Below are 23,516 nucleotides of genomic sequence, written 5' to 3' on the forward strand. Positions count from 1 at the left end.
TTCAGTGTGCTCTGAGCACTTGCCAGCACATCTGAGAATTGCACATGTTGCACCAGCTCTCCAGCAGTGGAAGAGGGAGTGGGTGTAGCAGGGCAGGGACAGCTGGAGGCAGCTCTGCAGCCCTGCCCACCAGGCTGCCCCCACACCCTGCCCCAGGGTTAAGCCTTCACCTCAGCTGGTATTTGTTTGTACAGCAGTTTCTTGGCTACTTCATGTTTTAACAAAGCTAGAAGCAAAGTTCCTGTGAGGAGGTTGAAAAGACAGGGACAGTTTAGGGATTTGAGTTGTGTCAAGATAAATGATATGCTGTGTCTAAACTTGACACAGTTGAGATGTTTGAATAACAGGGTACCAAAACTCATGAGTTTTGAAATATGAAATCATGCACACATATTAGTTTGCAGGTACTGCATCCTTCCACTCTTTCCAAAATCCTACTGCAGTGTCAGTTCATCATCCCAAGGCTACACAGCCCCTTTGTTTTGCTCAGACAATGCATACCCTTTCTGAGCATGCAGAGCTCCCCTGAGCTGTCTCCCTCCTCCCTGTCTCTGGCTCATGTTTGATGCTCACCTTCAGGCCCTTCTCCTCCCTCCTGTCTGCCTCTGTCTTTTCCTGGCAGCAGGGCCACAGGGGCTGCCTCCACCAGCATCCCTTTGGTGCTCCTCCCCCTTTTCCCATTCTGCTCTTTGCCTGGGGAGCTTCTGGTCTTTGCTCCTTTTTAGACATCTCTTGCCAGTGTTGTCTGTGGGAAATGTATAATCATCATCACAGATATCCCTAGAGATCCAATTTATTGATTTGTCTTTCTTGCATTAAAAAACTTCAGCAGCAGCTTTTTTCTTAATAGACACATCCTGGCAATATGCAAGGTCACCCTGCACAAAGTCAGTTTGCTAATAACCATAGTGAAATGAGAAGCAAGTGTAGAAGTGACTCCTATAAAGTATTTTCTGTACTTAGCTCAGAAGTGATGTGCTTGGTAATGTTTGTCTTTAATGTTGTTGAAAAATGATTGTTTAGAATTAGCTAATAGAATTAACTAATATCAAAAGGTCCCCTGCCACGTGGGGCCAAACACTGGAGCCTCATCAGTAAAAGATAAGTCCAGAGCTGGTTTTGCTGCACTGTGTTTACAGAGAGGCATCAAAGCAGTTCTCTGTCAGTTCAAGTATTTGATGCTTTCTTACCAACCCTGCTATGTGCCAGCACTGTAAAACAATGCAGTAAGGGAGCAGATTGTATCAGAGGAAGGGAAGCAATGTCATTTCATTTATTGTGTAGTGATGGAAATGGATGCTCCCTTCATTGGAAGAAACCAGCTGGGTTCAGCAGAAGTGCCTGAGGGAAGCACATGGAACTTGTACTAAGTGTTGGCTCTGTATTGAATTTCTGGAAGGGAAGACATCAAGGGGGAGGAATTAGAAGTTATAAGACAGCAGAAGTGAACTAGGAGTGTTTTATAACCATTATCTGGTTTCAGTTCTGTGTTAGAAGTTTTTCAGCTTCCCAGTAGCAAGGTATCAGTTTACCTGTTACTTGCCATTGTAGATGTTTGCTGACAGTGGGGGAAGACAGTCAGGAAAGCCACTTGCTGACTCTGATAGCTCAAACACATTATTTAGTGGGGTCCTGATCTTGCAGCCATTAAAATCAATGGGAGGTATTGAATTAAAGGTAATCTGTGGATGACCTGCTTTCTCAAGAGGTATATATTGATAAGAAATTTAGAAGAAATTGAATTAAAAATGTTATTTTGAAAGGAAAAGTGGAAGGAGGGGGAAGATTTCAGCCTGGTAAATAAAACTGATTTTAAAATAGTAGAAACAGCCTGCTGCTTGTCCACAGGATAGCTGGTGTAAGGGGCAGCAGCAATGTCAGCTGCCCTATTTGCCTCAGTACTGTACTTCCTCTCCAGGTGATGAGAATATAGTCAGCCTCTGATGGAGTTTGGTCCTCATCCTTTGGCTGTCCTGAGCCTGCAGCATGAGTCACAGTGACCAGGTTTAGTTGTGCTGGTACTTGTTTGGAATAGGAGCACACCCGTGTTTGATGGTGATGATGCTCAGTAGCAATGGCATTATATGAACTGTCTGGCATTTATTGTACATACAGGTAGGTATTACCTTTAACAGCAGATTTTACTGGACCTTGTAGTGAGTGGTGTTCTTAATTAAGTGCAAAGTTCAAGCCACTCTCCCAAATTCCTGATAGAAACACAGTTCTGTTCAGCATTTGAGATATACCATCAAACTTATGGTAATGTTTTACCTGACTCATTACCTCAGGGTAGAATTCATCATTTGGCACAACATAAAAATATTTTGAGTATGGACATGTTCCTTTAATTATAGAGGGCATGTACCTGTATATTTGTATTTATATGCTCTGTATATGATGTGTTACTTATACATACATGACATCCAAGTTGCTTAAGGATGTTACTGTTCTGTAGGAAGAAGGTCCTTGTGCTCTCTTTAAGGGAGCACAGGATAGTTTTACCTCAATGACAGAAAACCTGGGAAAAGCATATAGAAACAAGCTCTTAGTGAGTGTCTGATGTGCAGTGCAGTAATTCTGGGGGATAGGGTGAACAAAGCCCTGAATGACTCACTGGGTGACTCACAAAAGGAACAACTTCTGTGTGCTGCTAGGCAGTGCCTGCGGTGGGATCCACTTCCACGGTCAGGAGGTGTAAAATGGTGAGTCCTTAGGAGAGTGTCTCCACTGTACTGGTCTGTCAGTCTCCTAGGATGAGCTATTCAGGACAAATGTTATTCTTTTTCCACTACTGGGATGAGATTTCTTTTCATGTCTGATAATCAATAGTAAGCTGCTGTTCTTTCTCTCCCTCCTTGAATGTCTTTGATTGAGACATGCCATGGGTTTTGTTTCAGATACTTGGCTGTCTTGGGAGTAGCCCACCCCTTCAGAGTGATTATGGTTAGCAGGGACCTGCTGACTCTCATCCCTGTGTGCTTCCCACCAGCAGAACCCAGACCTGCACTTAGCCTGAAGAGAACTGCAGAGAAAACAGGCAAATTCTTCAGTTAGAGATAAACTTGAAAGAAGTGAGGGTGATTAGGGTTGATCTTCAGTGTGTTGTGAATTCAAAGGACAGGAGGTGCATTGCTCTCTATTAGACTCATATATGAATTTAAAAATTTCCTGCCTGTGGTAAGTAATGGTTTCTCTTGAGTTAACTGGCCTTCATCTGGGGCAAGCTGCAGCTTGAATATCACTGAAGACTGAGTTAATACTGAAGAGATTTAGCTGTCAGCCTACTCATGCACTAGAATTTGCCAGTACCTTCCCATCTCGTGGAGGTTTTATCCCTCATCCACTGGCTGAAAGCTGTTTACAGTGCCAGAACACCCTGTGTTTCAGTGCCAAGTCCCACTTGTATCTTATTTTCCATAAGGTGGGTACAGCAGCTCTCCCCTTGTGCTTGCTCAGCAGGTGAGTGAGTGGGTGGGAAGGCAGCTCCCTCCCTCCCCTGGGGGCTCCTTGGCTAAAGCTGATCCTGAAGGGTTAATTTACCATGCCCCCACAGCTGTGTGTAGCACCACAGAGCTGATTCTTTGAAGTCTGCATCCACAAATGCTCCATACTATGGATCACCAGTAGTGCCACAGACTGGCTGTGGATGCCGGGGGTGGCGTCTGGGCAAAACCCACCAGCTCCATGTTTGGGACACCTCAGTGAGCCCCATTTGTTCATGCCATCTGAGTGGGACACCTCAGTGAGCCCCATTTGTTCATGCCATCTGAGTGGGACACCTCAGTGTGCCCCATTTGTTCATGCCATCTGAGTGGGACACCTCAGTGTGCCCCATTTGTTCATGCCAGCTGTGTGGGGCTCTCCAGCACTGCTGGACAGAGCTTGTGTGCCTTGCTGTGATCCACCTATGGGCAGCTGAGGGTCTTGAAGATGGTGTGGATTTGAGAGTGCTGCCAGCTAAGGCAGACTTGGGATGAAGCTGTTCACAACAGAGAAACAGATCCTATCTGCACCTGCTCAGGACTTAGGATAAAGTGGAAGGAAGGGCAGGGTCATGGAGGAAAAGTCAGGAAGAAAAAAAGCATTTCCAGGCCAGGTCAGGGTTTCATATGATGCTGTTCCTGTGGCTAGTCAGGCAATATGGTGGTCAGAAAGAGGAATGTCATGTGGAAGTTCTGTGAATATAGGTGTCCTTTAAAGAGGCATAAATTAAGAGCATAACTGAAGATAGCATCTGTCAATGCTCTTAATGAGATGCTCTTAAAAGCATCTGCTGGTCTGTTCTGAACCACCCACTTTCACTCCATGTACACTCTTCATCTCCATGTGCAATTTTTGTCATGCCCAAGTGTACTGGGTTTGGCTGGGGTAAAGTTAAGTTTTTTCCCAGTAGCTAATATGGGCTGTGTCTTGTATTTGTGCTGAAGGCAGTGTTGGCAATGCAGGGACATTTGAGTTGCTGCTGGGCAGGGCTTACACAAAGTCAAGGACTTTTCTGCTCCTCAGACTGCCCAGCAGTGAGGAGGCTGGTGGTGCACAAGGAGCTGAGAGGGGACAGGCAGGACAGCTGCCCAGAGGGGAACCCCGTGCCATATGATTGAAGGGAAGAAGGAGGAATGGGGGGATGTTCACAGTGATGACATTTGTCTTCCCAAGTCACTGTTACATGTGACAGAGCCCTGCTTTCCTGAGGATGACTGAACATTTTTGGGCCCATGGAAAGTGGTGAATGAATGCCTTGTTTCGCTTTGCATGTGTGCACAGCCTTTGCTTTACCTATTAAAGTGTCTTTATCTCAACCCACAAATTTTCTCACTTTTACCCTTCTGATTCTCTCCCCCATCCTTTTGTGGGGAAAGAGAGTGAGCAGCTGTGTGGGGCTTAACAGATAAAGACTTTCTATAATTCCTCTATAAGGAGGAAAGACCTTGAGATAAAAATTGCAATGTTTACCTGGCAAGCTTGGATATGTAAAGGGAAGGTTACTGAGTTTTTGCATTTCTGGGGAGCTAAGGATGTATCCCCCCATTTTCTAAATGAAGCAGAAAAATCAACCAGTTGCAAAGTACAGTCCTGTACAGCCCCTGTATTGCTTATACTCTTGCATGCCTTATGTCTGCCACTCGTTGGCAGAATTATCTTCAGGATTATCTTTACAGCAAATCTCTAACATTCATCACTGCCTTTGTTTTACTAGAGCCTCTGTTCTGATTCTGGGAGCTCGTGTCACACAGCTGCCAAACAGTGGCCAGAGGCAGAGCACTGCTGAACAACTTGAGGATGTGTACACAAAACTTTTATTTTAAAACTCAGGTCCACCCCTGTTCTCCCACCCAGGAGCCAGCTGAGAGCAAGTTTCATGCAGCCACCTATCACCAAGAGGGGATGACACAGTTATACCCCAAAAATCAAGATCTGTAGGGCTGTGTGTTTTTGTACTCGTGGGCAGCTGAAGCTTGGTGGCCGCTTGCAGTCCCCTGATATGGGCAGGCAGGAGGTGCCTTTCAATCCAAGGGCAGAAGCACAGGTGGCACAGGCAGTGCAGGCAGTGGCAGTGGTGCAGCTCTGTGCTGGAGAGGTTAATGCAGCAATTTGTTTTCAGTAGGGTGGGATGAGTGCAGCAACCTGTGACAGTGCTGCAGAGACAAGCACAGACCCTGCTGCCTCTGGCACACGTGCTCTGCACGAGGTGCCTTTGGAGCTGACAGATAGGTTATCTTGTTTCCTTCTGAAAACACAGACCTCCTCTGATGATGGCAAATTTGCCTGTTATGGAAATATATTCTGTATCCAACACTGGCAATTGATTTTGTCACTTTGCCTTGAAAAAAAAAAAGGCAGAGTGCCTTTCACTACAACATTGTAGTGAAACTCAGACTGTGACAATTGTGCCAAAAGACAAGGATGGCACTGATTGCTGCTCTCTTTCCTGTAAAGGGAACCAATCCTTGTTGGACTGGGTTCTCAGCACTGTTGCCCCAGGACCAGCAGGCAGAACCAGGCAGTAGCTCAGCACAGGCTTCCCTGTGCCACCCCACTCCCACCTCGTGTGAGCTTTCCAGCACAAACACCTTGTTTGCTCAGCTCTTGGTCTCCCTGCTGAGCCTGCCAAGGCGCTGCCAGCACTGTGGGTGATTTATGAGGCAGGCACATGCCTGCAGCTCAATAGGGATTGCCAGCTCCTTGGAGAAAAGCCACATAGCTGCCACCAGCTAGGCATAACTTTGTCATTGGACCCTGGGTGCAAGACACTGCCCTCACAGTATCCAAGACACCACCCAGTATCGTTTACCTCTGAATCTGAGCGGTCAGGAAAAGTGGTTGGTGATTAAATTCTTAGATTGGTATTTGGTATTGCCCCTTGTGCTGGGCAGCACCTCTCATACCAGAGCAGGATTGCCCAGCTGAATGCTGAGTTTTTTAACTTGGTTGGAAAAGACAGACAGACCCCAACAGAAGTCAAATAACTGGAAAAACAATTAGCAATAATGTTTGGGTATGACTTATGCAGATGTCTATCACTGGTGACATCGGAGCAGATTTAATTGTGATCTGAGGGAGAATTTTTGAAGTTAATCCTCTTGGTGGCTCCCAGACTAATTTGTTAAGGGATTGAGGGAGATTTTCTAAACAAACAATGCAGTTGTTGAAGATTATGGTAATGCCACTGTTGATCAGATGTGGCACTGCCAGAGTTTGGATTTTGCTGGCTCAGATTGACATACTGTGTTTACAGCATTTGTGATTGACACAGACCTGCTCCAGCATTGCTTGGCATTGTCTGATAAAGAAAAATGCAGAACAGTAATTGCCATGTCAAGCAAACCTGGAGGTGGAGAGGTACTGGAAATACTGAAATGTTATTCAATTAGGAGCACCCTACTTCTCTGAGCATATTTTTCCAGAAGGAAATAGAATTTTGTGGCATTTCAAAACCTAAATTCATGGTATTTCTAAGAAATGCCAATAGATCTTTTAAAGGCTCTCCTAAGTGTGCAAGGCAGCACATTACAACATAGTGCTTCCTCTTAAAAGAAACCACATATTCTTACTTAAGATTTAACCATATTTCTTCCAATGTTATCATTCCCTTATCACCCATCTCATTGTGAATTGTTTAACAGCAGGATGTACAGCAGGGTCTAGAGGCCAGTGATGTTACAGCAAGGTGGTGGATGGTGCTAACATCCAGCAGTGTGGATGGTACACCTCACAGATCATCAATTTGTGCTGGATGCCTTTCCTTCTATGGCATTTTCATGGGATCAAAAGTTCTGCCATGGCTTATGCACAGGGAAGCCTGCAGGACACCAAAACCACAGGGAGCATGACCACAGTCAGTTCATTAGCTCATGTTTTTGAGGATTTAGCTGTACTTACCCATGTAACTGGGGGGCCTGATCTTCACAGAGAAAGGGTTTCTTCACAGGGTTTCTTCAGCTTTACATGAAAAAAAGCATTTCAAGTGTAAAAGTCACTTTCTTTTCCAGCCACAACCAAATTTTTTAAGCAGCGTCCTGAGAGACATTAATGTTTAATTTAGTTCTCAGCTCAAGAGGGTAAGGAAATTTGACTGGAATACCAAGGTGGTTAGCCAGAAGCAGGTTATGAAGTTTTTTTACAACTTTCTTACAAGAACAGAAGTTGCTGTATCAGCAGATTATTGTCCTTTTTGGCGGGTAGGCTTGTATACTGGTGAAAGATGTGGTAGGTAGTGCTGGAGGCTCAGGTACAATATGTATGAGGAATTTGTAGCTATGCATTTGTATTACTGATCTGTATTTTTGGTGCTACTGGGCATGGCCACTTAAAAAAAAAACCTAGCAATTAAAATTGCAAGCAGGTAGAGGAAGGAAAGAAATCTAGATTTTCATTACTGAATGCATTGTGCATTTTACATTTGAAGTTCAGAATGTTGCTCTAGTCAAACACATAAAATATGTTCTTCGTGTCTGAATGCAAAAGATATCATTTCCCACATGCTCAGAACTCAATTTTTAAAATGCCATGAGAAAAGGTAATCTCAGAAAAAAAATAGTTCCTTTTATGAGTCATTTCCTGGTTTTCTGGCTCATGATTCATACACTCACATCCTTGCTGAGGTCAAATTCATCCTCTTCCACCCAAATCCAGAGGATCATCAATGAAAGTCCTCCTCTAGGTAAGACCATAGATTTGCTGTATAGAAACTGAACCTGGACAGATTCTGATTAGAATTAATATACCTGCCCACAGTTCTGATGTTCTTGCTGTCCTCTGAAATCTTTAAATCAAGTCAGTATTTCACTTTCTAAAGAAACATTTTCGCTTGGGTGCAAGTGATGTTATTGAGCAGGACTCACTGGGTTATATTCTGTGGTTGTATAAAGCAAAAGACTGATTAGATGAGAACATGAGTCCCATAGATTCAAAAAATGTGACAGAATCCTGTGAAAGCCTGTCTTGAGTTCCAGCCTGCAGTATTGCAGGTGGAAAGCTCAGAGGGAGCAGAATTGTTGCTGCACATTTGCCCTGTTCTTACACACTTGCACAGCATCTACCACTCCCTCAGTGGGACTTTGGTCTGGCCTATGGCAACCATTTACATTCCTAACATCTCCTGAAAAGCACTGGAGGGCTGCCTGGCTAATATTTACTTTTTCTTGCTCTGGCTGGTTGTGGAGCCCTTGCAGGTGTTAGTGGGTGTAAAGGGATGGGGGGTGGGCAGCTGATCTGCCCTTGTGGAGCAAAGATATGTGAGCCTGGACTTTAAAAGTCCCTCCCTGCAATTCCACCGACATTTATTCATGTGGATTTCAATTAGTAATTGTTTTTGTTGGTGTTTTGTTTGCTTTTTTTTTTTTTTTTCTGGTGGAGGGTAAGTGTGAAGTGATTGATATCTGGGAAAGGAAATCAGGATTTGGCTGTGGAGCGACATTCCATTGTCTTGACACAAAATAACAAATAACTCACCTCTAAATCTGTGTCTCGGGAAATTAAAGTGTAAAGCAGTGAAAGTCATGTGGAGGTCATTGAGATGTAAAGTGTGACCTGCTCCCCAGCCCTGAGTAGCTCAGCTCTGTGACAGCTTTGAGAAATCTCTGGGACTGGGGAAGGGAGGGAAAGCGCGTACCCAGTGCCTGGCTTGTTCTCTCCCCCGCCTGCTTTTTGGAACTGTTGCTCTCACAGAGTTTGCAAACACCACCTGAAAAACACTGATTGTTGTGGTGGTGATTTTATAGGCAAACACAAACAGTAACTTTTCAGAAAACATCTGCACAGTAAGGGACTGTGTCTTGGCAAAACCAGCCCGAGTCCCTCCTCTTTTGGAAGCCTCATCTTTGTCAAGGCTGTTCAGTGCTTACTCTTCTCACATCACCCAGGTTTTAAAGGTTTAATTTTTGTGCCCATGTAGGGCGTGCACCCCCTGTCTGAACTGGGTGTCAGCTGTGTGGTTTTCCTCCTGGTGGGCAGCTCTCAGTCATGCTGGGGAACCTGGCACCCAGAGATGCTCCTTAGCCCAGTTTGCTCAAGCCATCTGACACCTCTGCACTGCAAAAATCCCAGGACATTTAGTGGCACCTCCCAAAATGGTGATTTTTGGGATCTCCATGAGACCTGGCACAATCTGAATGGTTCTTGGCTCACCCTAAGGCCCTGAGGACAGTGCTTGAAGGTTGTGCTCTGCAGCCCAGCCTGGCAAGGCCTTGCTCAAAGCCACAGAGTCATTGGAATGGCACCTCAGGAATTTGGTGCGAGTTCTTTGAAGTGCACTGTTATCACAATTAAATCATGTAGTAAATTACAGTAGCTTACTGATTTGCAGTAACTTTTCAGGTATTTTGTATCTGTCTATGTAGTGAGAGGAAGCAGCACTTTGCAGTTACCTGGCCTTGCAGAAGTCTTTGTGTGCCAGGAGACCCTCACAAAGATCCAGCCAAGGGGATAGGGAATGAGCCCATGGAAAAGTGTGGGATTCCTGGATGTTACAGGCTGAAATGTGACTCCATTACCCACACTAAGCAGCAGTTTGCTTGGCAAGGTGTCACCAGGGATTTGTCCAGAAAGGGGTTAGTTGCTGTGCACAAGCGTCACAGGTATTTCTTGGGCTCTGAGAGCAGCCCCATTGACATTCTGGATGCAAAAATATGTCATAGAAATTACAAGATTTATATAAAGCAAAAAATATTTCAGAATTGTTCTTTGGCAAGGGACAAGTGGCAGAGGGAGAAGGATTTGCTGAACTGGAAGAGGACAGCCGGGGAGGGAGAACAAGAGGGCTCTTCCAGCATCAAAGGATATGTTCTTCTTTCTCAGGATATGTTCTTCTTTCTTCAAAGGTGCTGGAGAACATCCTTGTTGGTGGAAAGAGAGTGAGACAGCAAAATAGACAGAAAAAGGGTTCAGAGGGCAGGAAAGGTCAAGGAGAAGGGACATCAGCCACAGGGGCATTTCAGCATGAGGAAAGGGCTGCAGAGGAAGGACAGGGCACCCACAGGAGCAGGGCACTGTGGTAAGTGCTGTCCGACACATGGAAAACTGAATGTTGTCCTGAGGAGAGAGAGAATGGTCTCTTGACAGCCAAAACAGGTCTGTCTTGCTGTGTCACTGATTCAGCCTCAAAGAGCTGAGAAGCATCTGGGAACACACATTTGAGGATAAAATTTCCATTTGCAGACAGGGAAAACTCATCTTCCCATCAGCACTACAGCAGCCCTTGCCAAAATTAGTCAGAACTAAGAATATACCCTTTGCAGAAGCTGGATGATATTTGTGAAGATCCTGGTCATGCTGTAGAGGCAAGGAGCATATCTGGATGCCATGTCTCTGTAACCATGGCTTTTCACAGCCCTGCTGTGCCACTGCCACATGTTGTGACAGGAGGGGCTGCTCCCCATCTCTGCCCCAGCACTGGAAGAGCAGCAGCAGTTTGGGCAGTGCCCTTCACTAGTGCCAGGTCTCATAGCTGTGCTGAAACCTCCTGCTTTGAATATCAAAGTTTAGCCTCTGGATGCAGCCCTAAAGGAGATAACAAATCAGGCCAGTAAAACTCGCTTGACTTCGTGGGCCAGCCCAGATCCTGATGATTGGTGTTGCAGGGCGTTTCTCTAGGAAAAGAAACTGGTCTGATGGCTTTTCAGGATTTGCATTTTTTACTCACTGATGGGAAGCTCTTTGGCTTTCCTTTTCACTGTCACGAGCTCTCGTGTTTCTGTACAGACTTGAGTCAAATTTGTATAGAGAAATGCCATTAAAATATTCAGTGAATAAAGGGGATACATACATCAAAGGAGTAAGGGGGTTATGTGAAATGACTTGTCCCGCCTTTCCCTGGTGACTAATCAGGATCTGTTCTTCACACCACCTATCTTCAAGGTGCTCTGGAAATCTGTAAGAGGAAACTCTAGAAAACAAAGATTAACGTTATTGGTTTCTGTAATCTGGCCTGATTTGGAGTTTCCTGATTGATCAGCGTGGTCTGCAAGTCCATGCTAAGCTCCCCTGGCATTTCCTAGTCTCTCCCCACAGGACTGTGAGCAGTGTGCTGTCCCTGTTTATTTTTTCCTGTTTATTTATTTATTTTCCTTGCTGGGGGGCTGGGCTGAGGCAGCTTGTGCAGGGAGACACTGCTGCCATGGGCCCTTAATGAGCTTTTTGAGCACTGAAGCAGCACAGCATCGCCTGGGAATGGTGGGGGCTCCTCCCTTCCCCGCGGCCGAGGGGAGCAGAGGCCGGCGGGTTAACGAAGCAGCCGGGGCTGGCAGGCGGCCTAATGAGGGCCAGGGGGCCGGGCAGGGACCCGGCAAGGCTGCAGCCCGAGCAGCACAGCCTCCAGCCAGTGCCCCTCACTGCAGTGCCCCCAGTGGGACCCTGTGCCACTCACTGCAGTGCCCCCAGCGGGACCCTGTGCCACTCACTGCAGTGCCTCCAGCAGGACCCTGTGCCCCTCACTGCAGTGCCCCCAGAGGGACCCTGTGCCCTCACTGCAGTGCCCTCAGCGGGACCCTGTGCCACTCACTGCAATGCCCCCAGAGGGACCCTGTGCCCCTCACTGCAGTGCCCCCAGCAGGACCCTGTGCCCCTCACTGCAGTGCCCCCAGCAGGACCTTGTGCCCCTCACTGCAATGCCCCCAGCAGTGCCCTGTGCCACTCACTGCAGTGTCCCCAGCAGTTCCCTGTGCCCCTCACTGCAGTGCCCCCAGCAGGACCCTGTGCCACTCACTGCAATGCCCCCAGCAGGACCTTGTGCCACTCACTGCAGTGCCTCCAGCAGGACCTTGTGCCACTCACTGCAGTGTCCCCAGAGGGACCCTGTGCCACTCACTGCAGTGTCCCCAGCAGGACCTTGTGCCACTCACTGCAGTGTCCCCAGAGGGACCCTGTGCCACTCACTGCAATGCCCCCAGAGGGACCTTGTGCCACTCACTGCAATGCCCCAAGCAGGAGCCTGTGCCAGCTGCCCCAATGCCTCCAGCAGGACCCTGTGCCATTTACTCCATTTCCCCCTGTTATTACTGTAGCTGGAAGTGTTAAAAAGCAAAGAGCCCCAAAAGGTTTAAGGCATTTTCCACCCAGCAGTTTTGTGGGTGCTGGGGTCTGAACCAGCGCATTAACAATGAAGAGGAGAGTGTTAAAAAAAATAACTAGGAAACAGATTCTTTTTAACCTTTAACCACTCCGAAAGGCCAATAAATCATTAGCTACTAATTAACAAAAACAGAAGGGTAACTTACTGTCTGGTAAGCAAACTCTTGGAATTACTGAAAGGCTGGCCCTGACTTCAGGATGGCTTTTCTTCTTACACTTATTAAAAAGACAAACAAGCCAAGCTCTGAATATTAAGCTATGCCATGCAAAGCATTGTGCGAGAAGACTGACTGTCTAAAGTAAATATATTTTTAATGTGTACAGTGAGCTGAGAAAATGCAGAATTTACAATATGCAACATCTGACTCCCAAGAAATTGGGTTTGCTCCTGGTGCCAAGTGTAACAAGGTACATTGTGTCTCATCTGCAGGCAGTACTGGTTTGCATTTTCTAAGTCTTGGCCATACTTACAGTCTGCTGCTGAATCATCTCCTCAGCTCCTTCAAAAGACTCAATGGGGTGGCTGAAGCAGGAGGAAGACCTTCTGGCTGAGATTTGAGCTGGAGAGCACAGCTTTCAGCCTGAGCTCAGGGAATATCCCTTATGTTGGAGCACTCTCTGATGGCTGACCAAAACCACTCTCCCTCTTCCCATCTGTGAGAAAAGTCAAGTGGCAAGTTTTTATCTAGGAATGGAAGCTGGAAAAAAGTTGTCTGGTGGAGGAAATGTTTGTGAGACCTCTGGAACAGGCTATTATCTTGCAGATTAACTAACAAAAGGGTGAGATCTAGGAATCTGAGTGTCACCACTGCTGCTGATTAAACAAACATTTGAACTTTGCAGTATTATTATTACATGTACAGATACTATCTCGTCTGCTTTAATTTAAAATAAGTCTGCCTAGGATTGGACTACTTACTTAAACCTCTTCAACAGTTTTGCATCCTGACTTGGAAACAGTAGGACATATGATCTAAAGTACAAGGGTTAAGTGTTTAGGACAAGGGCTCTCATTGTCTGTGGATCTGTATGTCTTTTCCATTCACTGTGCATCGTTACACCAGCTGTGTCTCTAATAAGTAACTGTGTGGGCTCTCACAGTTTAAATATTTACTTAAACATAATAGAGAACCCAAACGAAACTGAGCCACATGAGAATATCCACCTCTGATGTTCTAAGTGTAATCACAGTGGATTTGCGCAGTGGATTTGCAAACTATAAACAGATGTGTTTTGATGACTTTCTCTCCTCTGTCTGGTCTCCACTTGTAAAACACAAGTTCACAGATTAAGCTTCTCAGGGTTTTTCACCTGGGAGAAGCTACATGTCTTTCTTACTGTTGAATTTATGAGGAGAAGTCTAAACATTGCCCTGTAACTGAGTTTCACAAAAATCAGATTTGGCATCACTAGGAAAATACCTCCACAGTGGTGTTCTCTCTCTGCAGCCTTAAAAAGTCACTACTGGTGGCCAAAGGGAGTTCCATACCCTGTTGTGGCTCAAGGAGGTCACCCCTCCAGGTCACTGCTGAGAGAGTAGATGAGTCTCACTGTAACCTCTGCTATGGTCAGAAAGGGAGCTGCAGTTTTCAAAATACATCCTAGGAGGCTGTCATTCCTGTAGTCACATTTTGCCTGTGACTCTCTCTGGGCAAAGGTGAACATCATGGGTTAGACATGAGATGGGAGATTGTCACTCACAGATCAGAACAAGTGATCTGCATGAAAGCTCAGTGAGGCGAATTCAAGTTTCATTACATTGTTTACAGTTTTAGGTACTAATTGTCATCTTTTGAGGAACATAAAGATGGTTACTCTTGGTTTACAGATGGAGAAAAAGGTAGGGCGAATTCAAGTTTCATTACATTGTTTACAGTTTTAGGTACTAATTGTCATCTTTTGAGGAACATAAACATGGTTGATCTTGGTTTACAGATGGAGAAAAAGGTAGGGGACTTATGCTGCCCCATATTGATCCTAAGACAGGACTATTTCTTTTTTCCAGGTGACCCTAGATGTGACTATAACATAAAAATATAAGAGTCAGTATAACAAGCAAAATGAATTTCATTATGGGATGTACAGAATGTTTGAGGAATCATCATGTGATGGTGATAAAACACTGCAACACTCAGGGCTGCTTTTTCTTCCTTTCATTTGAGTCCTGGAATAATGCACTTCTTTCATAGTTTGTTTAAGGGAGACCAGGTTTTCTCTCTGGCACTGTTTGGTACCTCTTCTTGCTACTCAGTGTTACAGCATGTGGTCTTTGAAATTTGAATCCCAGCTTCTTTCTGGAGAAGCACTAACTGAAAAGGCAGCCTTTAGGGTTAGGCAGCGAAAGGTAAATTTTCAGCTCCATGAGCAGGAACTCAGTTACATGACTTGCATTACTATTAATGGGGGTCATGCTGGTAAATTCCTGTACACCACATTGCACATTTACTCATGAGTGCAGAATTGGCACAGCTAATGAAACTTGCCTTTCGGGTAGCATGTATTTCAGGAGATGGGTCTGACAGGCAGAAAGGACTGCTAAGTACCCAGATGAAAGTCTGGCTTTTAACTCCTTGAACATATTTCCAGAAAATAATAGTGTGAATTAATGCTGGTTAGTGTTAGCTGTTCCTACTGTTAGGGATCAGTCTTGCTTCAGTAGGATTTCATTGAGGCAAAGATCAGGCTTGAAGTGTGAATGTGTGTGCTGTCATGTAGTGTTGGCAATTCACTTTCTGGTGCATTTTCCAAGTACTACTCACGGTCATTCATTTTCTTTCAAACATAGGCCAGTCCTCTGCTAAAATGGACTTCTCTAATCATAAACAAATAACGTTTTCTTAAATCATTTTCAGCCCTGCTACTTTCCCAACAATGATCTCTCCTATGGCTGAGCATTCTTTGGTGATTACCAGCCTACATTACTCATGGGCATCTTATACCCCTTTATTCTTAAACTGTGTGAACTACAGTGATGGCATCTTATTTCCAAAACTCTTCTCTAGCCTTTACTTTGCTAGGCTAAACCTGCCAAGTCCATTTTGCCTGTTTGATATGGTAAATTTGCTCTGGCTGCTGTTCTGTGCACCTGCTGTAATTGGAAGGTATTTTTAGTAAATGAAAACAAAACTGCCCAAACATTCCATCCTGTTCAGTGTTATGAAACTTTCCTCATATGCATCTGTGCAACAGCCCAGTGTTGTGTTGCCTTTTTAACCTTTCAATCTCACCATGGTTCCTCATTGTTTTGTAGTTAATTAGTAGGGTTGCTTTATTATTTTTCATCATTTAGTGCTGAGAGTTTCAGAGTCTGCAGCAGGAATTCTTGTCATCAGATCCAAGTTTCATGTTGTGGCATTAATTCTTTTTCTTGCATGCAACTATTCAAAGTGATTTTTTTTTTAAATGCATGATACTCTAAATATCCTTTGCATCATCAGTAACCTATATTTAACATTAATCAAAGTATTTAATGAATAAAATCTGTTCCATGATTCATTGCTGAAGGAGCTCTTAACTTGGGCTTTCTCTGACAAAGTCTTTTATTTACTTCCATTATTTCAATTATAAAGCATTCCCTATATTAGCTGTTGAGAAGATGAATACTTGACACATATTTTGAGATCTCATCCTATTAATTCAGTCTGAAAATATCTCTTTCCTTTCCCAGTAACATATTCTTGCATTTTGGGAAAAATCTGTCAAATTCTGTCAAATGAGACTTTTAACATGGTCAGCAAATTACCTTGTGTTTGAACTAAGTATGGTTTGAACTGCCAATACATTTCTTTTCATTCACTGCAATATTCCCTTTCTTCATGGTTCTGTGTGGTCATCAGAGCCCAAGAGATACCAGAGATCTTTACTGCAATGAGCAATCAACATCTAGAGAAACACTTTTCCGTTTCTATGTTAAATAAAAGTAGAAAAAAATCAATTTTCTACTGCAGCTAGTGACTGTGAAGGAGCAGCTGCAAAGTGCTGAGTCTCATCAGGTTGCAATCATGATTAACATTGGGCAGATCCCCCCTGCTGAGGGAATAAATACCCTGCCTTTGTCAAGGCTTCCATGTAAGAAACAATAGATTATTTCAGTGAAGCACAAGAACATAAATGTTAATCGAATCATTCCTCTGAATGAATAGAAGTAGCACCCAGAACGTAAACATTTTAATTTTGGAAGGGAAGGCTTGCCTGTCAGTTGGTTAGTTTTCCATGTATTTTTAAATTTACTTTGAAAAGCTGCTCACTAACATTGCCATCATTGCATACAATAACATTTTCAGCACTTCAAATACGTGTGTTTCCTGTCTTTCCAACCTAGGCAGTGGCAAAGTCCAGGGAGTATCGGAAAAAATAAAATCTGCCTTAATATCACTAAAGAGAGGTCAAAACCTTATACTGAGTAACTGCCAAACTATGTGATCACATTAGTTCTTGGTAGAGGAAATGGAAAATACTTTCCAAATGAAATTGACAGCAGGAAACATGTTTTAAAAATGTGTTTTATATATTGGGATACTTACTCTTAAAAAGAATTGTCTCTATACAGATGATGAAAGTGGCTGTAAGTATGTTAACAAATTTATGTGTCTGTAAGTGAAACAGGAAGAATTAATTTATCCCCTTACTGCTTCCTTGTTTGCTGTAAGAATAAGGAATTTCAGAATGCAGTCATGCAGTACACGTTTTAAAGCAAGTGTACAGCAAGCTACAGATGCCCAGCCATCTTCATTTTCATATGGATGCAGCTACTGTTGATTAACACATCCAGTAAATATGTTTGGACTTTGGACTTAAATACATTTTGGACCAGTGCATCTGGTCAGATCCTGCTGGCTTCATTCCTGTGTGGTGTCCTTTGCAAAGCCAGTAGAGTTCAGCTCAGTGCCTTCTCTTGTGCCCATAATGCCCTCAGAGATCTTGCACCTGTGGTAGATTAAGACCCCTCAGCTCTATATGAACATTAAACATGGAAACAGTTTTCTTACAGGATTTGCTGGCTCTTCACTGAGGCTGCTATGCTTCTGTTTGCACATGCACCTTTTTTAACAGTCATAATATACTTCTCCACTGGACAAATCTGTCTCTCGAGTTTCTGCACAGGAAACATCATCTCCTGCCAGTCACTCAGAATACATCTGATCAGTGACAAAATTAGTGAAGATGATGAAGGATCTGTTTATGGTGGAAGCACAGAAACTTGATGACTGGTATTGAATTCCTGGTGGTCCCATAGGAAAGCCTGTCTGTTGGGATCACTGAATTTCCCCACTCAGTAGGTGCTGAAGTGTTCCCCCCATTTCAGCACGTACTGAGTGGGGAAATTCAGTGATCCCAACTGAATTTGTGGAGAATACCAAGTGACAGCAGGTGATGGGCAGAGTGAGCCAGTAACAGTGGAGGTGTGAAGCTGAGTGTGATAATTCTGGCTTTGTGGCTCATGTTCACCAGGATACATTGTGATTGAGTGGGCAGGAGTTCCCTACTGCCTGGGAGAAGCAGAGGTGAGGAAAAGCCAGAGCTTTTATTGCTGCTCTAAAACACATCTTCCATGCTGCACCTGCATCTGTGTGCCTGCACCAGAGCAAGCACAGATACATCCATTATTTTTGATTGTCCAGCTCCACAGGTCATTGGTCTCTATTCTCCTGTAACTAGAACCTGGCAGCTTCTCAGCTGACCCAGCAATGGGCAGTGGTTTTTCATGCACTCCATGCTGTAGCTGGAACAAGCAGGTTTCATCTAAGTTCCCTTCCAGTCATCAGTCCCCTCACTACAGCTTTTATAGAGGCCTGAACTCAGTTTCTGGTAGCCTGGACAGAGTGCAGCCATCAGAGAAAATGTGATTTAAGCCTTTAATTTAAGCTTCAGTTGTAATAATACATCATTTTAGGGTTTTCATTGCCTTGAGGTGAAGAGGTGCAAAATGAGCATAATTTATTAGAATTTACTATGCAGAAGTGGGAAAACACCTGTTTGATATGATTTGGGCCAAAGTGGTTCAGCTGTGGAAAAGACCAAAGCCACTTCTGAGCACCCTGTGTACCATACTGGGCACGTGTGGACTCTTACTGAAGTCATCCATCGGGGTTTTTCCTTGCCTAAATGTCGTGGGACAACCTAACTTCTGCTGTTTCATTTACATCTTCTATTCTTGTCCTCTTTGGTGGGGGTAATAAGAAGTGTGTTGCTGAGCTGACTGAACCAGCATTTAAATCTCATGTATGTGTAGCCCTGTGTGACACGTGCCATTTCCTTTTTGAAGCCAAACATTGGCCGATTAGGAATCCCCCATGGGCCCTCTGGAGAGAAGGTGGCCGTGGTGACTGTGGACGACTGTGACACAGCAGTGGCTGTGCGCTTCGGGAGCCTCATTGGGAACTACACCTGTGCTGCCCAGGGCACTCAGACTGGCTCCAAAAAGTAAGGATTCCCTGTATTTGTGTTTTCCACTCATTCTCTTTTTCCAGTGAAGAATCACCAGCATGCAATTAACCACTGAGCACTAAGTGATTAACCAGTAAGTTGGAAAAACAGATGTGACATAACAACAAAAAGTAACAAAGTTTCATTTGGGATATGGAATTGCTTCTGCCATTTAAGTTAAGAGTCCTATCTTAAAAGGAGGTAGAAATAGAGACTGTAAACAAGCAACCATTGAAAATCACAGGTTGTGAGAAAGGTTTCCTGTGAAGAAAGAAAAAAATTGGTACTTTTGAGTTTAAGGAGAAGGTGAACAGCAGACAACACAGGGGGATATAAAGTAATGAGTGATTGCAGAGAGACCACTGAGAGACACATTGTGCTCTAACATCCCAAGAGAGGGGCACACTATAAAAACTGGGGCTAATCCAAATGACCAGATGACAACAATTCTCACACAGTGTGGAGTCATTTAGTAGAACCTACATCCACTAAATGTCATTAAGACTAAGATCCTCAGAGGATTTTAAAAGGGTTGGCACTATATGATAATTAAGTCCTTATATAAAAATGTATTGTTTCTCAACCTTGTGCATCAGCCAGTCCCTGCATGACTGGGGTCAGAAAGAAGTGTCCTGTGGCTGCACATTTTTCTCTGATTTTCATTTTCTTCTGCATACTAGCAACTGCTAGGGACAGGTCACTGGATTCTGTATGGACATGACAGCTCCTAAGTTAAAACTTAGTGTTACTGGATTTTAATTACAAGCTCTGGAAGTGCTCATGTAGCAGAGGGAAGTGCAGCTTAAATGTGCCTATGGAAACAGTAAGATAAAGAACAAAACAAAACAAATTCTTTGCAAGAAATTACGAGCATTTCTTTATTTCTTCAGATCTTTGGACCTGACTGGCCCTCTCCTCCTTGGTGGTGTCCCAAACTTGCCTGAGGATTTCCCAGTGCACAACAGGCAGTTCATTGGCTGCATGAGGAACCTCTCCATCGACAGCAAGCCCATCGATATGGCTGGTTTCATTGCCAATAATGGCACTCTGCCAGGTATGGGCTACCAGTGCCCCAAGGGTCAACACCACAAAGGTCTCTGCCACAGCTGCACGTGGGACATGGCTTAGCACGTCGAGGCTGGCACTGCGAGGAACCCCAGGAAGGGGAAGGGGACACAGGGTTCTGGAATGACCCCCTGTTAGCACTGTTGATGGTAAAGCAGCTATGGGGCAGGAACTTCGGGTGCTGTATGGCATTGTGCTGCCACTGTGTATCTGGCCAGACCTCATTTGTTTGAGTAATGTGCAGTCCACACCTGTGCCAGGGAGGCATACAATAGCCCGTGGCACAGGGCACACTTCCAGGATTCAGCAGCACATCAGAAAGGACTGGGCTTGTTTAGCCTTTCTGTATTGCTGGGAGTTTCAGCCAGGAATTTACTCCTAAATTAACTTCTTCTCTTCTATTTTTAAACCACCTATTAAATATCATTTTGCTTTGAAAGCCAGTGGGATTAGTTAATGAAAAAGACAGTACTTACAATGACTTTTTAATAAATTGTGTTTGTTCTGTAAATAAAATTCTGCAATTCCCCAAATGTGAAACCTACTTCATGGAGCAGCCTGTTGGAAGTTCTGATTTGATTTCCAGTCCCTGGATCCCTGATCAGGATTAGTTCCAGTGATTAGGCATACAGAATGTTCTCATCATCCTAAAACTGGCTCTTACCCACAAAAATGGAAAGTCCCTTCTGTCCATGCTGCTGAAGGTCTTTGTAAGAGCTAAATTGCAGTTCTAAAGTATGTTGCATTGATTGTGGATTAAGGAGAGAGTCACAGCATATGCCTTTGATAGACAGACTTATCTTTGTGCATTTAACAGATGTATGCATGATCAGCTTACATAAACTTTTGCCATCCACATTTTGCTTCACTGACTTCAAAAACATTTTTTAAAAAAAGCAAAAAACCCAAACCTATAATAGTCATGTCTTCTTTTTATGTAAAACCTCAAATTAAGAACCTTTTTTTTAATTGAAACCGTACAAAGTAATGGTTTTCCTGAATTGCAGGCTGTGCAGCTCAGAGGAACTATTGTGAAACCAACTGGTGCCAGAATGGAGGCACGTGCATCAACAAGTGGAACACGTACATCTGTGAGTGCCCTGTGCGCTACGGGGGCAAGAACTGTGAGCAAGGTAGGCTGCACAGAGCTCTCTGTGCTTGTCATGTGTGCACATGTCACTGCTGCCACTGCCATCCCACAGCACCTGTGTCCAGCTGTGATAATTGAGGGTAGCAGAAGATTGCAGCTGAGACTGTCACCCGTTATCTGTTTGAAATCATTTTAGAGATCCCCTCTCTAGTAGATGACATACTGTCATGAATAAGAGCAGCTTTCATTGATTTACTTACATAAGCAAAGTAGTTAGAAAAAACTTGGCTGTATTTAGTAATTTGTTTATAGTAAAAATGCCTGATCCTAAGCCCCTTTAAATCAGTAGAAAGAATCCTGCTGACTTTACTGGGCTTTGACTCAAACTGGGGATGAATGTGCTCTTTTAATCACTACTTTTTTGGCAAGAGAGCATTCTGTGCTAAGTAAGAGCACTTTCGGTTTTACTGGATTTCTCTTTGATTGAGCACAGTGTGAATATATGTGTAAAACCTCATTACTAAAGGATAAGGAAGGAGCAGCAGGTGAGTTTTATAGGGTGTGAAGAACTTGCAGTCAGTTTTTTCCTCTAGAAGTGAGGAGTTGCCTGTGGGAGGAGTCCCATGGGGTTGGTGCTGTAAGGTGGCTGCTCCTTTGGAATCTTCCTGGATGCTTCCAGCAAAGAAAACATGCTTCTACTTGGCCTGGTCTAGGTAGTGGTACTGGTCTAGGTAGTAGCAATTTCTCTTCCCTTTCCTGAGAAGCAGCAATATTACCTTAAGAGGAGAGGACAAATGGTTAAGGTTCTGTCTTGGAGATGAAGGTTTGCAGAGTGAAGAACAGGGAAAATGAATGATGGAGAACCTCTTCCTATGCTCCACCTCACACAGAGCCCAGAGCTATTATTATTGCCCCTAGCCTGGTACCTGCTTTCTGTAGCAGCTCCTCAAATATTTTGAGCTTCCCAGGTCTGTATGAAGATCTGATTTTTCCATGTGTCTCATGTCAAGAATGTTTGTTGGTGAAATTCTTGTGTTTTCTTCATGATTGGCTTTTCTTTATGCTACAAACCCACTCTGATGTATCCTGAGGGGAGTGCCAGTGCCCAGCTATGGTGTGTCCTGTACTGGTGTAAATGGGAGTACTGCTATCACATGCAAAGACTCTCCTTCCCTCTGTTTTTCAAATGGAAATTCAAAATTTCATCAAATGTTTGTTTTATTTACTATTTTCTTATCCCAAACTCAAGACCAATCCACAAAGTTTGGGATTTAGATTATCATCTGGGAGCTGCCCTGTAGCCATCCCTGGAACCTCATTTTCAATTCAGGTGAAAGAGATGATGGCAGTCACACCAGCACTGCCTCCCCCAGTCCCAGCTGTCACCTCTGCCTCCAGCACTGTACATTCCTGCATGTCCCCTTTGTTAATGAAAAACCCCATGTTCTTGCTGATGCCTCACTTTGTGGGGTTTTTCTGACAGTTTAAAGGCAGCAGGCTGCTTGGTTCTTTAATCATATTTGTAGGCCAGTGTCCCTGTGGGAAAATTGCAAGACAAGAAGGAAACACAATGTGACCAAAAACTTCAGGAGCCCAAAGTTAAAGTCAGGAGATAGAGTCAGTCACAGTTAATGCTATTCTCCTGTCTTTCAAATTTCTTATTTGAATGCTCAGCTATGATCCTAAGAGCATTAGCTATTATTAGGCAGCTATTTTTTTTTAAACTCTTCAATAGAATATTTGCAGTTTTGAGTAGGAGTGCCACATTTCTTTAATCCCTATGGCAGTGCTGGTTCAGCTTCAGCTAACAGATGACAAAGACTTTGGCAAGTTACCAATTAACCTTTTTTTCATTTCCTGCTCTTCAAAACCGCTGGGATATGGTCTACACTAGTGAGGATGGGATATTTTACCTTCACAACCCTTCTAGAATCTGTTAATTCACCTTCTGACAGCTCCCCTGTCCCTCTGCTGATATATAGAAAGGAGATAACATTAAGGAAAATCAGTTTCCCCTTTATTGTAATTTAATTCTTTTAAACTATTAGGTGTTGCAATTCTGTGAAGAAGATCTAGCAGCTGTGTCTGACTCACTCTTGGATGGCCAGTGTCATTGCACTAGCCTTGGGCTGGACCTAAACATAAGCTTCCAAATGTCCAGCACCCACACTGCAGGTGACATCCAGTGGGGTGTTGGCTGCATGTTTCCCACACTCCAGGTGACATCCAGTGGATGTTTCCCCAGGCTCTGTTTCTCCACAGGGAATGGCCCTCATGTGTTTCTGCTGGCCTGTTGGGTGCAGGACTCTCTTTAGAGTGAACATAGATAGTCAGGCAGCGCTCCAAGTGACAAACCCTGAGCACAGGA

The 23,516-nt window shown here is 44.2% G+C and overlaps 1 protein-coding gene across 1 annotated transcript in view; it reads left to right on the forward strand.

The window, feature by feature from the left end:
* The window catches only part of CELSR1 (cadherin EGF LAG seven-pass G-type receptor 1), a 166,324-nt gene that overhangs the window by 99,380 nt on the left and 43,428 nt on the right, over positions 1 to 23,516 (forward strand). The window contains exons 7-9 of the mRNA XM_058023300.1: positions 18,833 to 18,990; positions 19,884 to 20,047; positions 21,066 to 21,191. Coding sequence (XP_057879283.1) covers positions 18,833 to 18,990; positions 19,884 to 20,047; positions 21,066 to 21,191 — 448 coding nt within the window. The remainder of the gene's footprint in view (positions 1 to 18,832; positions 18,991 to 19,883; positions 20,048 to 21,065; positions 21,192 to 23,516) is intronic.

This window comes from Melospiza georgiana, chromosome 4, assembly GCF_028018845.1.
Source record: "Melospiza georgiana isolate bMelGeo1 chromosome 4, bMelGeo1.pri, whole genome shotgun sequence".
NCBI classification, from domain to species: domain Eukaryota; kingdom Metazoa; phylum Chordata; class Aves; order Passeriformes; family Passerellidae; genus Melospiza; species Melospiza georgiana.